The 17,344-nt window shown below is 52.4% G+C and overlaps 3 protein-coding genes across 7 annotated transcripts in view; 1 reads left to right on the plus strand and 2 right to left on the minus strand.

Moving 5' to 3' along the window:
* Positions 1-5,598, minus strand: part of COL11A2 (collagen, type XI, alpha 2) — a 29,577-nt gene extending 23,979 nt beyond the window's left edge. For all 3 annotated transcript variants that reach the window (XM_006860344.1, XM_006860343.1, XM_006860342.1), the window contains exons 1-4: positions 5,517-5,598; positions 1,501-1,650; positions 1,155-1,365; positions 90-252 (exon numbers count right to left, since the gene is read on the minus strand). In XM_006860344.1, coding sequence (XP_006860406.1) covers positions 90-252; positions 1,155-1,365; positions 1,501-1,650; positions 5,517-5,598 — 606 coding nt within the window. The remainder of the gene's footprint in view (positions 1-89; positions 253-1,154; positions 1,366-1,500; positions 1,651-5,516) is intronic.
* A 2,327-nt stretch (positions 5,599-7,925) lies between these two features.
* Positions 7,926-13,607, minus strand: RXRB (retinoid X receptor, beta). Of its 2 annotated transcripts, none has more exons than XM_006860345.1 (10): positions 13,202-13,607; positions 12,262-12,500; positions 11,635-11,791; positions 11,122-11,301; positions 9,865-10,037; positions 9,340-9,469; positions 9,002-9,134; positions 8,788-8,879; positions 8,316-8,421; positions 7,926-8,200 (listed from the first exon to the last, which is right to left on the minus strand). In XM_006860345.1, exons 1-10 carry the CDS (start codon positions 13,434-13,436, stop codon positions 8,053-8,055), a joined length of 1,593 nt encoding a protein of 530 aa, XP_006860407.1. In that variant the 5' UTR covers positions 13,437-13,607; the 3' UTR covers positions 7,926-8,052. The 2 variants fall into 2 exon arrangements, with proteins under 2 accessions (XP_006860407.1, XP_006860408.1); XM_006860346.1 differs by having other exon boundaries at positions 8,053-8,200; positions 8,788-8,891; positions 13,202-13,520.
* Positions 13,608-14,208: 601 nt separating this feature from the next.
* SLC39A7 (solute carrier family 39 (zinc transporter), member 7) lies at positions 14,209-16,762 on the plus strand. 2 transcript variants are annotated; one of them, XM_006860347.1, is made up of 7 exons: positions 14,209-14,619; positions 14,708-14,876; positions 15,029-15,085; positions 15,224-15,370; positions 15,518-15,658; positions 15,856-16,052; positions 16,490-16,762. In XM_006860347.1, exons 1-7 carry the CDS (start codon positions 14,209-14,211, stop codon positions 16,760-16,762), a joined length of 1,395 nt encoding a protein of 464 aa, XP_006860409.1. The 2 variants fall into 2 exon arrangements, with proteins under 2 accessions (XP_006860409.1, XP_006860410.1); XM_006860348.1 differs by having other exon boundaries at positions 14,300-14,351; positions 14,724-14,876.
* The last annotated feature ends 582 nt before the right edge of the window (positions 16,763-17,344 follow it).

The raw sequence follows: 17,344 nt of genomic DNA on the forward strand, positions 1-17,344 counted from the left end.
AATGGGAAGATGGGGTGCTGGGTCCAGAAGGGGGGTAGACATAATATGTGGAACCAGAAATCACTTTTTTTTCTGATTGCTCTGGTTACCTCAAAAACCTCCTCATCCAGGATACGGGCACCAAAGATTATCACTCCACGGGTATCCAACACAGGACGAGCACTTCGAGGTAGGGGCCGAGTGACTCGCTTTTTGCAGTCAACAATGAGGGTGACAGACTGGCCCTTCACAGCCACAGCCACATGGTGCCACCTGGTTGTAGGGGAAAAGGGTCAACTGACTGAAAATCAGTAGGGCCAGGGGAGCAATTGGTGGACAAGTGAAAACCAATAGTAGCAGTAGTAGTGATCATAATTGTTGTTGTTGTTAGCTGTTGTCACTCGTCCCGATTCATGGCAAATCCACATACAACAGAACAAAACACCACCCAGTCCTGTGTCATCCCCAGGATGGGTTATATAGATCAGACTGTTGAGATCCAGAGGTTTTTTTGGTACCTAATTGTCCGAAGTAGATTTCCAGGCTTTTCTTCCTACTCCATCTTGGTCTGGTAGTGCTAGTGAAACCTTAGCATCATAGCGACATGCAAACCTCCACTGACAGATGGGTGGTGGCTGTACATTAAGTGAAATGTACAAACCCAGGTCTCCCACATGGAAGGCAAGAACTCTACCACTGAATCACCACTGCCCTCTAGTAATCAAAACAGAAAAAAAACAAATCCACTAGCATAGAGTCCACTCTGACTCACAGTGACCCTGTGAGGCACAGTAGAAGTACCCATCGGGTTTCTAAGGCTGTAAATCTTTACGGAAGCAAACTGCCACAGCTTCCTCCTGCAAATAACCACATTCGCTACTATCTATTTATTTAATGCTTCCAATGCACCATGCACCATGAGATTATTTTGTCATTTAAGTTTCACAGTTCTATTATCCCTATTTTACAGACATAAGAACTGAGGTTCTAAAAAGCTAAGTAATTTGACTAAGTTTCAAACTACAGTATTACATGCAAAGCAAGGTTTCAAACTCTAAAACCTAAACTCTGGACTAGAAATGGGCAGCGGGTAGGTGAGTAGAAGTCAAAAGCACCAGCATGGTTTCTCAATTAGGCAGAGGAGAGCTCCAGGTAGACCAGAGGAGCAAACTTACTTGCCATCTGCTAGATTGATGCCTCGGAAAACTGGCTGAGCTGCAGGTTGAGGCCGTCCTGTCTGGTCCTCATACAGGAAGAGGACAGGTCGGCCAAGCTCTAGGCCCAGCTGTCGGATGCCCTGGGCACTGTAGAGTGTCAGGAGTGGGGCTTGGAGGCCAGGCCGGGTCCGGACAACAGTCAGCAGAGAGAAATCTTTGGGAACACCTCCTGGGACCCAAGAGAGACATACACAGGTAGAATGAGAGGCCAGGAGAGTCACAGGTGCCCTCCCCTTCTGGTGTGTGGTATCAGATCCCACTATGACCACTCCCAGCTCTCTCTTCCCCACCATTTCACCCATACCTGGGAAGAGCTGGCGGGTGGGTGCGCTGAGCTGAGCGGGTCGGGAAATCCGGTAGGCCACATCAGCTGGACAGATGCCTCTCACCCTCTGTACCCCATCAGGGAGAGAGGGGAACCTCAGGGCCCGGAGCACATCCACAAGGGGTACACCTGGGAGAATCCATGGGGTGCAGGGGCAGAGACACATTAGAAAACAGGCATGTGGGGGCTTGAATGAATGGGAAACACAGAGTTACCTGGATGACAGAGGAGCAGCATTGGCAGATAGTCAACTCCAGGCCCACTCCTCCATCTCTCTCTCCCAGTGTCCCTCTTTGAGTCTCTCCCTAGCTTATTCTTACAGCCTATAAATCTGTCTCTCTTAATAGCTCACTTGTATAAAAAAAAAACAAAACAAGAAAAGGCAAATGTATACAGATCAAAGGTTATCAGAGGTTACCAGTGGTGGGTGGGAGCGGGGAAAGAAAGGTTAAGGGGATGGAAAAGTCACATCGATTAAAGGTAGAGTTTCATAAGTAATTATTGTAATTGCAGTCAATAAGTTGAACACCTATAAAAAGTTGAATTAGCAGAAGGTATGTGATGGATACATTTACCAAAAAAAGTAAAAAATAAAATGAAAAACAGAGTCTCTGCTGCTGCTGCTCATGTATACCAAATGCTTCATGGAATTTGGTTCCTCGATTTAGAGGTTAGGGTCATGGTTTCATGGGGCATCTCAGTTAATTGGCCTAATAATGTACTTTGTGCATTTATTCTACCTCCTAGTTTGTTGCATATTGCCTGGGGTCTTAAAAACTTGCAAGAGGCCATCCAAGGCACAACTGACCTCTATTCATTTGAGCAACCGAAGAAAAAGGAAAATCAGCAATAGGAGTAGAATACAGAGCTTTTGGCTAATTGTCTCCATGAACAAGGGTCTCCTTTGCCATGAGCCCACAATAACTGGATGGTTCCTGGCTACCTTTACTGAACATTTTGATCAAAGATTTCATAGACGGATCCTGATTAGAAGAGGGGGAAACAAAGAACAGAATTTCAAATTATCATGATCTCTAGACTTTCTGGATAATCCTTAAGCCTTAAACCAAAATTATCCTCTGAAGTCATCTTAAAACTAAACAGTAAAAAAACAAAAACTAAACAGTAGTTTAAAAAAAAAAAAAGTCATCCTTGAGCAATGTGCTCTTTTAAGAACTATCTCTGTGGGATCAAATTGACAACAACTCAAAAGATTAGATAGAAACCTTCCTTAGGGGACATTGAGTTGATGTCAATGAGGAACAGCTCACAATAGGAGGGTGAAAATGGTTAGGCAACAAGAATGCAATCACTGTCACTAAATAGTACATATAGAAACTGCTGAATTGGTGGATGTGCTCTGTGTATATTCTCAACAACAAAAAGTAAATAAAATTTGTTGTTGTTAAGTGCCGTTGAGTACCCATAGCGACCCTGTACAGGGTTTCCGATGGTGTAAATCTTTACGGGAGTAGAAAGCCTCATCTTTCTCCCGCAGAGCGGCTGGTAGTTTCGAACCGCTGACCTTAAGGTTTGCAGCCCGATTCGTAACCACTACACTAAATAAAATTTAGGGGGAAAAATATCTCTCAACTCTCCATTCTTTTCCCCTTCTCTCTCTCTCTCTCTCTCTCTTAATCTCTTCCTCTCTTTTTATCTGTTAATTTTTCTGCCTCCTTGCCTCTTCTGCTTCTTCCATTTCCCTCACATTTTGTTCATCTTTTTTCTTTCCCTGTCTTTCTCCCTCTCTCTCATTCCCTTTCCATATCTCTTAGTCTCTGGGTCTCTGGCCTCAGTCCCGCCTCCAGCACAAACAACATCTGGGCAATCGATCATCCTGGGCACAGGAGGTACAGAGGGTGGAGGCACCAAGGAGGGAGCAGAGAGGAAGCTCTATGGGGAGGAGACTTCAAGCTACTATAAACCCCACGTTTGGGAGGTAGAGACAATGTTGAGTTGATCATGCTGGAGAAGCAGATACAAGAAAGAGCTGCCCCAGGAGCCTGTGTCCCCTGGTTTGGGAGATGGGCAACGGTGAGGGAGCCTGAAGCTGCCACGCAGGGCTGGAGCAGGCCCAGGGCCCTGAGCCACACATCTGTGGATCCCATTAGAGTCCTTGCCCGAAACCCAGGCAATCTCCCCACACCTGGAACCTCGACCCTGCCCCACAACCCAGGATCCAATGATTGAAGACCCAGCCACCAGCCCTGTCCACCTAGAACTCAGTTTTCTGGGGCTCAAACTCCCTGGAAAGCAAAAGGCACCTCTTCCTTATTTGCCCCCAGACACACATACTGTTCACACCATCAACTCTAGATTGGAAAATGTCAAAGAGCGTTCCAGCAAAATTTTCATAAAAGTGTGGGGTAGAGCAGGGGCCAGAGCAATCAGGAGAGCTGAGCTGGGTGGGGTGGGTGAGGTGGGGCGGGTAGGCAGAGAAAAGGCCCTTTGAGTCCAGGAGCCGGGAAACCACGGCCTTGCTCCCCCGCCCCCCCAGCTCCCGCCCAAGCCCGGCCCCTGCGTGTGGCAGCTCCGCAAACACCAACACACAAGGGCTGCTTTGAGAGATGGGGAGTGAATGAGACAGAGACACAGAGACTCACAGAGACCCCAGGCCAAGGAGACCTCAGAAGGCCCCCACCCTCCACCAAACCTCAGTAAAGTACAGTTTGGTCCTATAGACAACCTACCCTCAGGTCCGCCCACCGTCTTCCCACCTCAGGCCCCCTGAATCTGCTGCACAAACTCCCTTCTGGGAACCCCATCACCCCTACCACTTTACCTCTGACCCCATATATGCCTCATTAGTCAATCTTTCCAGTTCTACAGTGACCCATTTCACTGTGGAATCCCATCTTCACTCACCCAGTCCCAAAATAAGAGACAAAATCATTTCAGTCATCCCTTGCCTCCATGTCAGTGGGTCTCCTTTTGCTCTAAGAAAGATTCCTAAAGTCTGCAGCCATCATACAGTTCCATTTCCTGGCCCTGAGTCTCATACGCCTCTCATCTTGGAAGTTCCTTTCTGTAATCAAATCTAACTCCTTTATGCTGCTTTTTGGACCATTTTCTCTCCAAAATGAATAGTCAAGTTATATGCAAATCAGTCTCCAGTGTTTCCAGTAGTGGGGGGGCTTGCTCTGGTCTGCCTAGGATCCAGGTGCTTACAGCCCCCTCCTGTCTGACACCAAATCTTTTCTCCTATGAGCCAGGACTTCTGGGTCCTGGGAAAAAGGAGGAAAAGATTGGAATTGTGGACATCAGGGTCCCAGGGGAGCCCGGCTGGCCAGAGGGGGAGGGACAGGGCAGGAATGCAAAGAGTTGGCTCCAGCCTCAGACACCTGATCCTGGCCTGTCCAGCGGCCGTCCTGTTGGCAGCCAGCCCTGGTGCTCCCCAGAGCCAGCCGCGTGGCAGCATTTCGGGCACAGGAAGGGGGAAGGAGATGAGGTCCGAAAAGTCAATGGGACAGTTAGTAGAGGCATCCCTACTTTCCCAACTTCCTAGGCTCTGCTCTGACCCAAGAATATTGATTCTGAGCCCAGAAATAGGCACACACACCTCACACATCCCCATCGGTATCTAACACTCCAACCACTACCTCAGGCTGAATCAGACTGGCCCTGGCCATTTTCGGCTCTCCCTAAAGACCAGGCATCCAGCCCTATTCCAAAATTCTCTAAGGTGGATCCTTATGTGCCCTTCCCATGTCACCTCAGGGAGGCTGAGAGGTTCCTACGGGCTCCAAGGAGGATCAACACTGGACTGTGAACCAGAAGGTCAGCAGTTCAAACCCACCAGCGGCTCCTCGGAAACCCTATACAGGGTCACTTTGAGTCAGAAACGACTCGACGGCACTTCCCAACAACAACCGGCCCAAGGAACCGGGTATCCTGCCTGGACCTTTGACGCCCTTCTGCAATCCTGAGCATCAGCTGTCTCCTACCCAGGTTGCTGGAGCTTGGCTCCAACGACTCAGCGTGAGGTGAGCTCTTACCTGCACAGGTCGGGGCCGTGCTCAGCACCAGCACCAGCGGTACGAGCAGGAGGAGGCGATGGCAGCGGCTGCACCGCTCCATGGCTGGAGGCCCCAAGCCTGACAGGACAGCGCCGACTGGGCGCCTCGGACGCCGGGGTCTCGGGAGGTCAGAGGTATCGGGCAGCGACAACTCTCAGAGGCCCAACTCCATGCAGCGAGGCGCCGTCGGGGCTCCGGCACAGCTCCTTTCTCGGTGGCCTCGGCTCCTGTGTGTCCCCGGCCACCCCAGCGACTCAGAGCCCCCACCTCGCCCCCGCCCCCGGCCCGGCCCCCTCCTTCAGCCGCCCGCCCACTGCCACCGAAGGGAAACCCCACCCTTGGGCTCCACCTGAGACAGGAGGGGGCGGGGTGCGAACCCTCCCTCCTCGCTGACCCTGGGACTGTAGCTCTGCTCTTGTAGGATCTCAGTAGACTGTACTCTCAAATTCTCTAATCGGGGTCCCGATGTCTCCTCCCAGCGCCTTCCTTTTCTAGGACCCTGACGTCCAGTCACACACACACACACACACACACACACACACACACACACATCCCGCCCCCTCTCCTTGCCGTAGGAGACCAGCGCCCCTTTTCAGCAGTGGCCTGGGCGGGATTTAGAACATAGTGGGAGGGGAGAGGCGGGCCTGGGGGTCGCCGCCCCCGCCCCCCCTGTAATCAAGTCTCCATAATTACTTCCCCTCGCCTCGCCCGGGGTAATTACAGAGTTGGGGCTGGGGTATTTATAGACTAGGCTATAGATAGCGACTGGAGACCCACAAGGCGACGGCACGGGGCATGGGGGGGCGGCACACAAACGACACTGGGACGGACTGACGGGCTAATGAAGCACAAGGTGATGAAAATGGGGTAAGGAAGTCCGGGTGCCGCAGGTGGAAAGAGATACTGATACTGTAGAGATGAAGGGGTAGCAGTCAATTCTAGTTGGGAGGGTCCGGGAAAACAGGGTCATTCAGGGACTTGAAGACCGCCTCCAGGTGGGCAGTACCCCCAGAAGGCCTCCACCCTCGGGACCCAGTGCGCCCCCAGGAACGGGCACTGCGCCGGGTCTGGCCGGAGCCCGCGGCGCAACCGGAGAGATGACTTGAGCGAGCCGAGGCGCCGCCGCCTGCTGGCGCTGAGAGGACAGAAGTGAACAAGGCGCCTTTGAGAGCCAGCCGCCACCCCTCTTCCCTCAGGCTGGCCCCACCCCCAAGGCCGGCACACCCTTCTCCCTCCCCCACCCCCCCACAAAGCAGGCCTTGTCTCCCCCACCCTGAACCCGCCTCTCGGGACCCAGGGAATCTTGAGGGAACGTCAGGGGAACGCATCAGGAGCTCCCTACCGGATACCCCCTACCGAGCCCGATGGGGCACCGCCCCCTGCGAAAACACAGTCACCCCAGTTCAGAAAAGCAGCGATTTTAATTTGAAAGCAATTTTATATGTGTGAGTGAATGAAGGGGGAAAGGAAACCCAAAGAGAAGAGCTGCAGGGCAAAAATCATGCAGCCCCAGCACCCCATCTCTGCAGGCTGACCACCTCCCCTAGTTTTCAAGCCAGGGTCATATGTCCCCATCCTACACAGTGTGCCCAGGACTGGGGGTAGCTGTAAAGCTTCCGGCCTGAGTACTACACTCACCAAACAGTACCCAGCTCTCCTGCCCCATCTAGGGCCACCACAGAGAGATAGGAGGTGTGGTGTAGCAGGCCAGTGGTTGGAGATCCCCAGGGACAGACCATCTCAGAGCCCTCCCTGCCTTTCCCAAACACCCACCTCCACCACCAGCATTTCTTAGTCAACCTGGGGAAATACAGTACTTCTTTTAGTCTAACTGCAAGTCTCTATCCTCAGAGGAAATTAAAAATAGCAGGTCAGTTCCTACATCTCCCCAGCCCCCTTCACCACCACCACCTTTTTATTTCAGTCTGACTGCAGGAGGTGATTTGAAACGGGACTCTAGACAAGAGACAGTGACAGGGCCCTCCCTTCATCCAGAATGCTCCCAGCTGCCAGGCTTGGGAGGAGGAAGGCCTGTCAGAACCCTACTATCATGTCCATCAATTTGGGGGGCCTGCCCCCCAATACCCATCTCTGGGAAAGCTCCCAATTTCCACTCTTCAGATGAGGAAATAAGTGAGGCAAGATGTGAAAGGGAGCAAGGTCCTGGGAGCAGGGCCAGTGCTTTGTGCTGGGGGAAGAAAACCCTTCCAAGCAGGGGCTGGGAAGTCACTCCAAATCATGAGAGATCATAACAAATCCCGAGACTCCAGGACCCTGCAGGGAGACACCCAGCCTTTGCAGGGATCTGGAGGCCCCTCTGACTTGGAATACTAAGAAAACTCCTTGGAGGTGGGAGGATTACATACACCCTTCAAGGTTTCAGCTCTGGCCCTGCACTCTTCACCCCACCAAGGGTCTGGGAACATGGCCCTTCCCCTCCCGGCCCCAAGGCTTGAAGTCTCTTGTATGGATGGACACTCCTCAAGTGTGTCGAGCACCAGGTCCGGGTTCAGGCTCAGGCCAGCTGGTGGGGAGCTTCAAGCATCTCCATGAGGAAGGTGTCAATAGGGGTGTCACCAATGAGCTTGAAGAAAAATAGATGCTCTAGACACTTGAGGCCAATGGATCGGAGGGCAGGAAGACGTAGCAGCAGTTTGGCAAACCTGAGGTGGAAGTCGGAGAAAGGGTGAAAGCTGGAACTCCCTGCACTGTGAATGGTACCTCCAACCCTGTGGGAGGCTTGTCCCTAAAATTCCTCACCCCACAGCCCCATCTCACCGTCCCTGCTGCTCAGGGTACTTCTGTTTGCAGTAGGTCTCCAGTGACGCATAGACTTTCTCCCGCAGGACCTCCACCTCACTGGGGTTGGAGAGGCCCTTGGCATCTGGGATGGCAGGGAAGACAAAAAGTAGAAGGAAGACCAATTGAATCAAGTCAGACACGCATATGTGGCCAATAGACCTCATCTTTTGGGCCCCACCTACTTGTCCTTCATCAGATGCTTGCCAAAGGAAGCAGGGCTTCAAGTCTCTCAGATGCTCAACAGACTGGGGGGGGAAGGGAGGAGGTTGGAAAGGGGAATGTATCAGTGGACATGGGCTTTTCATGGTCAGTTGACAGATTTCGGGTTGAGGGTCTTACTGGGGATTGGGGGAAGAGGCCAATAATCTGGGTAATTTAGGAGTCTCCAGGGAAGAGGAGGCTCCAAGGTTGCTTTGGTCTTGAAAGACAGGGGCAATCCTCCTCTTACCTGGATTGAAGAGAATGATTGCCCTCAGGCAGCCAAGCTCTGTCTTGTCCATCCTCATGTCACGCATTTTGGACACTAGCTCTGTCAGCACCCTGGAGAGGGACCTGCAGGTCACTCAAAGGTCACAGCTCAGCCAGCCTTGGACACGGACCAGCCTATAGCCCCACAACCCTTCTACCTATAGGCCAGTCCAGCCCAGCCAAGGGCCACTGACCGGTCAAAGATGGCTCCCACGCCTGCGGAATGTGCTGAGTTGCGGTGCACATGAAGACCTGTGGCAAGAAGGATGCCATCTCGGACATCGATGGATCGGTGGGAGAAGGAGGCAATAAGGAGCTCATTCCAGCCTGGGTGAGGGGCAACAAGGAGGGACAGAAGTCAGAGATCAGTCCATGGCATTCAAAGCAGATCCAGGTAGAAGAAGAAAAGAAGAGGGCAAGGTGAATGAAACTGGGCTCCAAGTGTGCAAGGTCAGGCCACTGGGGTTACTGACGGCCAAGAGGTCATGGAGGGGCCAATGTCAAGAAGTCAAAGGGGTCCAAGGTCACTGACCTGCCCGAAGCAAAATGACCTGGTCATCCAGAGGCAATGAGGAAAAGTGTGGGATCCTCTTTGCCCACTCAACAAGCGTGAAGAGCTGTTTGTCAGCTGCCTGACAGATGTTAGTCACAGGGTCATTGGGCTGCCGGAGAAAGAAGGCTAAGAGTTATAGAAGGCTTGAAGGTACATTGAGAGCCCCCCTTGTAATGACACCCTCTTTATCCTGTAATCTTCCTTCAAGTCCCATCTGAATCAATCCCTGTAAACTAGATACATGTCACCAATTATTTATTTGGAATTTGCCTGTGGTTCTGCAGGTGGGTTATTGTGGGGGTGGGGGTGGGGACATAAACTCTCACATCCACTTCAGATGTGTGAGAGATTATTTTTTGGCCACATTTCCAGTCCTGAGTAGTGTTAGGAGAGTTATAAGGGGAAGGGAGGCTAGGGAGAGGAGTTGGAAGATAGAACAGACCACAACTCCCTCCCCCAACCCCTTCTCCCATCAAGGAGAAGGACGTGACCCCATCAACTCACGCTGTTGCCGCTACCCCCGGTTCCCCCAGGACCCTCGATGCCCTGGTCACTCTTCTGCTCCACAGCAAGCTCTGCCTCCAGGATCCTGTCCACAGGCATCTCCTCAGGGGCGCCCCCAGCCCCCTCCCCATCCCCGTCCTTGTCCTTTCCCCGCTGACGTTCCTCCTGGACCGCTGCAGGGGGCGGGGAGAGAAAGTGGACAATCAGCAGCCAGTTATGAGGGGTTCAAAAATGTCCTTTAGGGCCTTATCAGAGTCTTACAGCCCTTAGGAAATTTTTATAGGAATTGAGGAAGTCACTAGAAACAGTGGCCTGGGGACAGTCTGGAAACATGAGTCAAGAAAGAAAACGGGAGAATAAAGAAATGAGTAAGAAAAGTGAAGGAAGCATTTAAACGAGGGGTTTATTATATGCTAAGAAATATGCCAAGCACTTTTTGTTTTAACATTTACACAACCATCACACCAACCATGCTAACTACTGTTCCCATTTTTTTAAAAAATGAAGAATTGGGGGCTTTGGATGTGTTCAGTAACTTGCCCAAGTTCACACAAGGGTGCCTGACTACGAACTTTGTGCTCTTCATACTCATCACAGAGGCCGTGAAAGGACTGCTGGCCTGGCCTTCAGAGATATGGGTTCTGATTCCAGTCCTGCCACTCTTTCATTGCACGACCTTGGAAAAGTCATTTACCTGCTAGACCTCATGTTCACCTTCTCTAAAATTATATTTGACTAAGATACTCTTAAAGTGTTTCTCTTAGAATTCCATAAATCAGACTTAAGACTAAGATGGAAGAAAAGCAAGTCCTGTGGATCTTCAGTAATGTCTATAGCTTAAGAAGGTAGAGGACCAGAGGTTGGAGGAAAAACTGTAGCTAACAGAGAGGCAGAGACCAGATAGGGAGCATTGGATCAAAGAGAAAAGGGACTATTCAGGTTAGATAAAGGGAGCTAGAGAGGCCCATCATAGGAAAGGAAGTTATCCCACCCTAACAGGAATTGGGGAGAAGTCACAGGAATTGGCCAGACAGGCAGAATCACTAAGAAGGAAACTATAGAGGGTACCAGGAAGATGAGTTAAGGAGGGGAAGGAGACAGCAAATATCGCCCTCTAGAGGAGAAACAGTCCAGCCTTACTGAGAAATCCCCAATTTTCTCCAATCTTCCTTCTTCCTCCTCCCTCCTCTCCCACAGTGTGGGGGTGGAAAAGGAAGGGCCTGGGAACTGGGATGTCTACATGAGGTCAGCCCTTACCCTCCCTTTTCATGCCTGTGGCCAGGCACTTCTGATAGCGGCAGTACTGACAGCGGTTCCGCTGGCGCTTGTCCACTGTGCAGTCCTTGTTGTCCCGGCATGAGTAGGTCAGGTCCTTACGGATGGTACGCTTAAAGAAACCCTTGCAGCCCTCACAACTGTACACCCCATAGTGTTTGCCTGCAGGGGAGAGGAAGATAGCGATAAGAAGGCTGCAGAGAGAACTTCTCACCATCAAATCTCTTGCCAACCTCCCCAGCCAAAGTTTAGTTTAAATCTTCTCTGTGTTTGCCAAACAAAGACAAGGAATCAGGAAGTAAGGGATGATCCATCTCTGTTCTCCCTGACTGTTCAGAAACTATGCCAGCCCCATTCTACATGTTAGCTTCAGGTTCCTTAGCTTTCCCCAGCTCATTTACTCTGACCTGATCCCATAGCCCCTGGAAATCCCACAGCTGATGATAAGTGGCCCAGACTCTTTTACTTCCTCTGCTGGTCCTCTGAGCCCCATACCTGAGCTTCTGTCTCCGCAGATCGCACACAGACGTTTGCCAGCCCCAGGGCCACCTGGAGGGGGTGGACAGTGCAGGCCCCGGACCCCTAAGACTGGGGGTTTCACATCTTCAGGGGGGCCAGACCCACCCCCAGGGAGCGACACTGTTGAGTTAATCTGGGATGAGGGAAATAGGGGGGGGGGGTCACAGGGAGACTCTCATAAGTGATGATGGGAACCATTCCCTCCCATCTGAACAGGGCCTGCGTTGCACATTCCAGAGGACACTCTTTACACTGTAGGCTACCTGAGGGTCACTCTGGGGACTCCAATCCCAAAGAGAAGATGTAAACAGCGCTCCCTGAAATTGTGCAACACAGTGGGCCTGAGGGACAAGTATCTTAGGGCAGATGGAACCAAAAGGGCAGAAAATCACTGACAGATGAAAAAGATGTCAAGAACATCGGGGTCCTTTCACACGGCTCAGAGAAAGCATGCACTGAAAGATCAGTCACCTCGGGAAGGACAAGGGGGTCTCACAGGCCTATCAGGATTAGAGGACTAGGTCAGTGGGCCACAGGGAAGTTCACACAAGGAAAACAAAGAAATGAAAGTGGAGAGGCAGTAAGCAGGTCTCGACCTCTCACCTGGGGGCTGCTGACAGGCCCGGAGAATCCTGGGGGAGCTGGAGGGGGCAGACCTGGGGACCCCATGGAAGAGCTGATGACGGGGAAAGGGGAGCCCAATGAAGGTGGTGGCAGTGGGGGTGGAGCCCCAGGGCCTCCAAGGGATGGGGCTGCTGAAGAGGGAAGAGGTGGCCCAGGAGAAGGGGGAGGTGCCCCCTGGGTAAGGGGATTTGGGGAGGAGCTGTCTGGGCTTCGGGAGTCTGAGGAAGGGTTACAAACAGGCACAGAGACACACAAAGACAGGAGAGACAAAAAGAGAATATGAGTTTCGTTCATTCAACTGAAGGCTTTAATTCTCTAATTCACTGATGTACCCGGGTCTACTCCATCCCACTCATCAGCAAGTCCAGAGACATTATGTTGTCAAACAGTATTTACACTGTTAATTATGATGGGGATGGAGGGGTGTTTGACACAGGTGAGAAGCAGAGTTCAGGTGAGGCACAATCCCAAGCAAAGTATTCAGATGACTACCGGGTCACTCTAAACCAGACCAGACTCTTGTGGGTGGGGCAGCACGTGGGATCAAACAACCAGTCCCACCGTTTCCACTTTGTAGCTAGGAAGGACGATAGTGCAAGTGACGGATATTGGCGTTAGAGACCCCTCCCAAGGCCATGGGATCCACCTTCAAACGTCCAAAGCCCTCAAGCTCGAAGGGAATCGCGTCCTTCCCACGCCCAGACTTCTAAAGCACAGGGCCTCAAACGGCCTAAACTAGGAGGGAGGAAGCTCCCCCTCCCCGCCCCGCCCCGGGGGGAGGGCGCTAAGGCCCTCGGGAGGGAGGGGATGCGTGTTTACAAACAAGGGGGCGGGAGCGCCAGGGAAATAGCGCTGGGGGAGGGGGGGTTTACAGACATCGCGGTCACTCGCTCGCCTGCCGGCCTGCTAGGACACTCACCCCGCCCGCTGTCGCCCATTCCGTCCCGTCCAGCCTCCCCCGGCTCCGGCTCCGGGGTTTGTTGTTCTCCGGCTGCCGCCGCCGCCGCCGCCGCCGCTGCGGGATCCAGCCAGGGCCGTCGCCGCCGCCACCGGGACGCGACCCCACAATGCATCTCTTTTCGCACCCCCACCGGCCCACACTGCCCTGCGGCATGCCGCTGGGGGAGGAAGGGCGGGCGAGCAGCCCAGGACATGATTTCTAGTTAAGTGCAGGAATACCGGAAAGGTGCCAGGAGTTCCCAAGGATTGATCAGGGGACTAGCTGAGCACGAGGAAGCCCCTGAGAAAGACTCTGGGCCTGGACCGAGTCGAACTAAGCACTTCGCTCTGCTCTGTACCAAAATGACAGCGCTGATGTGGCAGCCATCTTGGTATAGACGGGAAGTCTCAGCGCTAGTACCCGCCCCCGAATCTAGTTGGAAACGGAGGAGGCGGTCTCCTTAGTCCTGTTAGCCAGCCTCACCCAGCCTCTCTCCTCAAATAACCTCCAATTCGCGCATGCTCACTAAGGAAGGGTGGATTCGCCGCTACCTGTGTGCTACCATCTTGGTAAAGGTGTTGGGACGTAGGTAGAACGGAATTTCCTGTTCTCGCGGGACCTGAAGGCGAGAGTGCCACGTCCGAGAAAACCGGGAAAAGAGAGGACCCCGGAGCCGGTGAGAATTCCCTGCGTTTCCCTTACCGTTCTTTCCTCGCCTTTTTTGCCCTCCTAATGGATCATAGAGACGAGGGCCCAGAGAGCCCATAATGTGGAGGATCAAAGCCTAGAGCGGCATGCCAGGGTCCCTACATCCGGGAGGGGGCTTGGGATAAAGAGAACGAGTCTTGGGAACAATGTGGGTGGGGACATGGAATGAAGTGGTCCTTAGTGGTGGCGGGAGGGCCGGAGCGGGGTAAAGTGCATACCACGTAGGTAAGAGTTACGGGTCAAGTGAAGTCACTGTCTCTGTCCCTCTGGTCAGCATGATGGCCAGAGGCCTCGGGGTCCCCCACTGTGTGGCCGTGGGACTGCTGACCTGGGCGGCCTTGGGGCTGCTGGTGGCCGGACACGGGGGTCATGGCGACCTGCACAACGACCAGCCTGAGGACTTGCATGGGCACAGCCACAGGCACCCACATGACGATATCCACCATGGACACAGCCATGCCCATGGCCATGGTCACACTCATGAGAGCATCTGGCATGGGCACAGCCACGGCCACGACCATGGACATTCACATGAGGATTTACACCATGGTCATAGCCACGGCCAAACCCATGAGAGCCTCTACCACAGAGGACATGGACATGACCATGGTCATAGCCACGGAGGCTACGGGGAGTCTGGGGCTCCAGGCATCAAGCAGGACCTGGACACTGTCACTCTTTGGGCCTATGTGAGTCGCCAGGGGATGGGGGAGAGAGGGGCTGCTTCTGGATTGTTAGGAAAACCCTCGCATTTGACCCCTACCTCTCCGTCCCCAGGCACTTGGGGCCACAGTGCTGATCTCTGCAGCTCCGTTTTTTGTCCTCTTCCTTATCCCTGTGGAGTCAAACTCCCCCCGGCATCGCTCTCTGCTCCAGATCTTGCTCAGTTTTGCTTCAGGGGGCCTTCTGGGAGATGCTTTTCTGCACCTCATCCCTCATGCCCTAGGTAAGGATCTTGGACTTCTACCTCAAATCGTGTTTTACTCTCTGGGCAAAAGGGTTCTTTCCTCTCTGTGATCTCTGATCTTCCTGTGTTCCCCAAATATATGCCCCCTTGGGTTCATTTCCTCATCTAACCTTTTTACCCCCTTGCTACAGAACCTCATTCTCACCACCCCGTGGAGCAGCCAGCTGGACATGGACACTCCCATAGTGGTGAGGAAGGGGGAAACTGGATGGAGTTGGGATGGTAGTTGAGAAAAATCTGGCCCTCCCTAATGTTTATCTATGCCTGGGGAGGAGGAATCTAAATGCTGCATTTTCCCCTTAATGTCTCAATGTCTCCATTCCCAGGCCAGGGCCCCATTCTCTCTGTGGGGCTGTGGGTCCTCAGTGGAATTGTTGCCTTTCTTGTGGTGGAGAAATTTGTGAGACATGTGAAAGGAGGACATGGACACACTCATGGTCACCTACATGGAAGTCATGGACTTGAAAAACATGGTGAGCTCAAGTACAACTTTCCTGAAAGTCATCTTGCCTGCCTAACTAATTTCTTGTCTTATGGTTGTTAGGTGGGAGAGGGTGTTCTCTTGAGAACATATCAGGAGGTCTCTTTTTCCTCTCTTACCAACCGCTTTCTCCCCACAGAGTGTCCTTCAAAGGAGAAGCAGAATTCACAGGAAAAAGAAAAGGACACAGGGGGTGCACAGAAGAGGAAAGGAGCAAGTTCAGGACCTAAAGATGGGCCAGTGAGACCTCAGAACCCTGAAGAGGAAACAGCAGGCTCAGGTGAGCATCAGGGTTGCCATCAGCTTGAGGGGTGTCATTGTGAATCAGTGCTCGTGGAATCTGCACTATGTGTAACAGCAAACATTTGGGAAACACTGAGCCCTGGATGTGTAGTGGTCTCTTAGGGTGAGAATGGCTGGCACAGGACTGGAACTGACGATGGTAGATGCCTCTGATGAGCCTCTCCTCTTGTCTAGATCTACGTGTGTCAGGGTACCTGAATCTGGCTGCTGACCTGGCACACAACTTCACGGATGGTCTGGCGATTGGTGCTTCATTTCGAGGAGGCCGTGGGCTGGGGATTCTGACCACAATGACTGTCCTGCTACATGAAGTGCCCCATGAAGTTGGGGACTTTGCCATCTTGGTCCAGTCTGGCTGCAGCAAAAAACAGGTTGGTGATGATTTACACTAAACATAGTTGTCTGAAGTCCTGTATCCCAGCTGACCCACTCCAAACCCAAAACTGCCTCTCATTCGTTTCAAACAAGATCTTTGATGGATTATTCTCCAGAAATGTCTTTATCCTGTCACTTAGTGTTTCTTAAAATGATGTAGTCCATAAACTGAATGGTTTATGTTCACCCCAGCCATGTACCCCAACCTCCTGAATCAGAATGTTTGTGGACAGAATCACTGCTCTAACCTCTTTGGTCTCTAAGATCTTTCAGAAAATGTCTATTTTTGATAGTTCCGCTTCTTTTTTTGCTTTGATATCCAAGGACATACACCCTGCCCATGTATATGCATACCCCACCAGCCATGACTGAAGCACTGATACTCTTTCCCTTTTCCCTGCTGGCTAAAATGCCTCTCTTTTCTGCCCACCAGGCGATGCGTCTACAGCTGGTGACGGCAGTAGGGGCACTGGTGGGTACAACCTGTGCCCTTCTAACTGAAGGAGGGACAGTGGGCAGTGAAGTTTCCGGCAGTACAGGTCCTGGCTGGGTGCTGCCATTCACTGCTGGTGGCTTCATCTATGTGGCGACTGTGTCTGTGCTGCCTGAGCTGTTGAGAGAGGCGTCTCCGTGGCAGTCACTTCTGGAGGTGCTGGGGCTGCTGGGGGGTGTTGCCATGATGGTACTGATTGCCCATCTCGAGTGAGGTGGGATGGACTGCCCCTACTCCTGCCTCAAGCCCCTTGCCCCTCACTTCAACTTAGGGGTCTGTGAAGATTGCAGGCCCTAACCAGGGACATCTGCCAAAGGAAGGAGTTGTAGCTTAAGGGAGTGGTGATTTTGGCATTAGGACCATGAAGGTTTGGCAGTCTTGCAGGGGCTAGAGAGGTGGGAAGGAGAGGCTGGAAGGACCATAGTGTTGGGCACTAACTGGCCATGGTAGTGAGATAGTAGGGGCTAGATGGGGGTATGAAGAAGGCTGGAAGGAAGCCGGACCATGGCAGCCTACCCATGCCCCCTACACCACCTGTTCTCAGAGGACCAAGCTGCCACACACAGGCTTCTACAAGGTCCACCTCTCTCTCTTCCACCTGTTGGAGGAGGCATTGGACCAGAACCCTGAACAGAGGAGGTTGCAGGGGGAATCAGGATAAGCATCAATTAAACATCAATCGTGTGCCCTGATTTGGGAGTGATTCAGAGGGATGGGTGGGAGGGGGCAGAGAGTTAGTAGTTAATCTCGTGGTCTAATCTTTTTGTTTCTATTTTTTTTTAATATATATATACT

The sequence above is a fragment of the Chrysochloris asiatica genome, unplaced genomic scaffold (genome assembly GCF_000296735.1).
Source record: "Chrysochloris asiatica unplaced genomic scaffold, ChrAsi1.0 scaffold00038, whole genome shotgun sequence".
Taxonomy (NCBI): Eukaryota; Metazoa; Chordata; class Mammalia; order Afrosoricida; family Chrysochloridae; genus Chrysochloris; species Chrysochloris asiatica.

Coding starts and splice junctions, on each gene's coding strand:
- RXRB (XM_006860346.1), bottom strand. CDS start 13,436: ATGTCCTGGGCTGCTCGCCCGCCCTTCCTCCCCCAGCGGCATGCCGCA. Junction 11,792..12,261: donor GGCCTGTCAGCAGCCCCCAG/GTGAGAGGTCGA, acceptor CCCTCATCCCAG/ATTAACTCAACAGTGTCGCT. Junction 9,135..9,339: donor GGTCATTTTGCTTCGGGCAG/GTCAGTGACCTT, acceptor CCCCTCACCCAG/GCTGGAATGAGCTCCTTATT.
- SLC39A7 (XM_006860347.1), top strand. CDS start 14,209: ATGGCCAGAGGCCTCGGGGTCCCCCACTGTGTGGCCGTGGGACTGCTG. Junction 14,877..15,028: donor CCTCATCCCTCATGCCCTAG/GTAAGGATCTTG, acceptor CCCTTGCTACAG/AACCTCATTCTCACCACCCC. Junction 15,371..15,517: donor TCATGGACTTGAAAAACATG/GTGAGCTCAAGT, acceptor TTCTCCCCACAG/AGTGTCCTTCAAAGGAGAAG.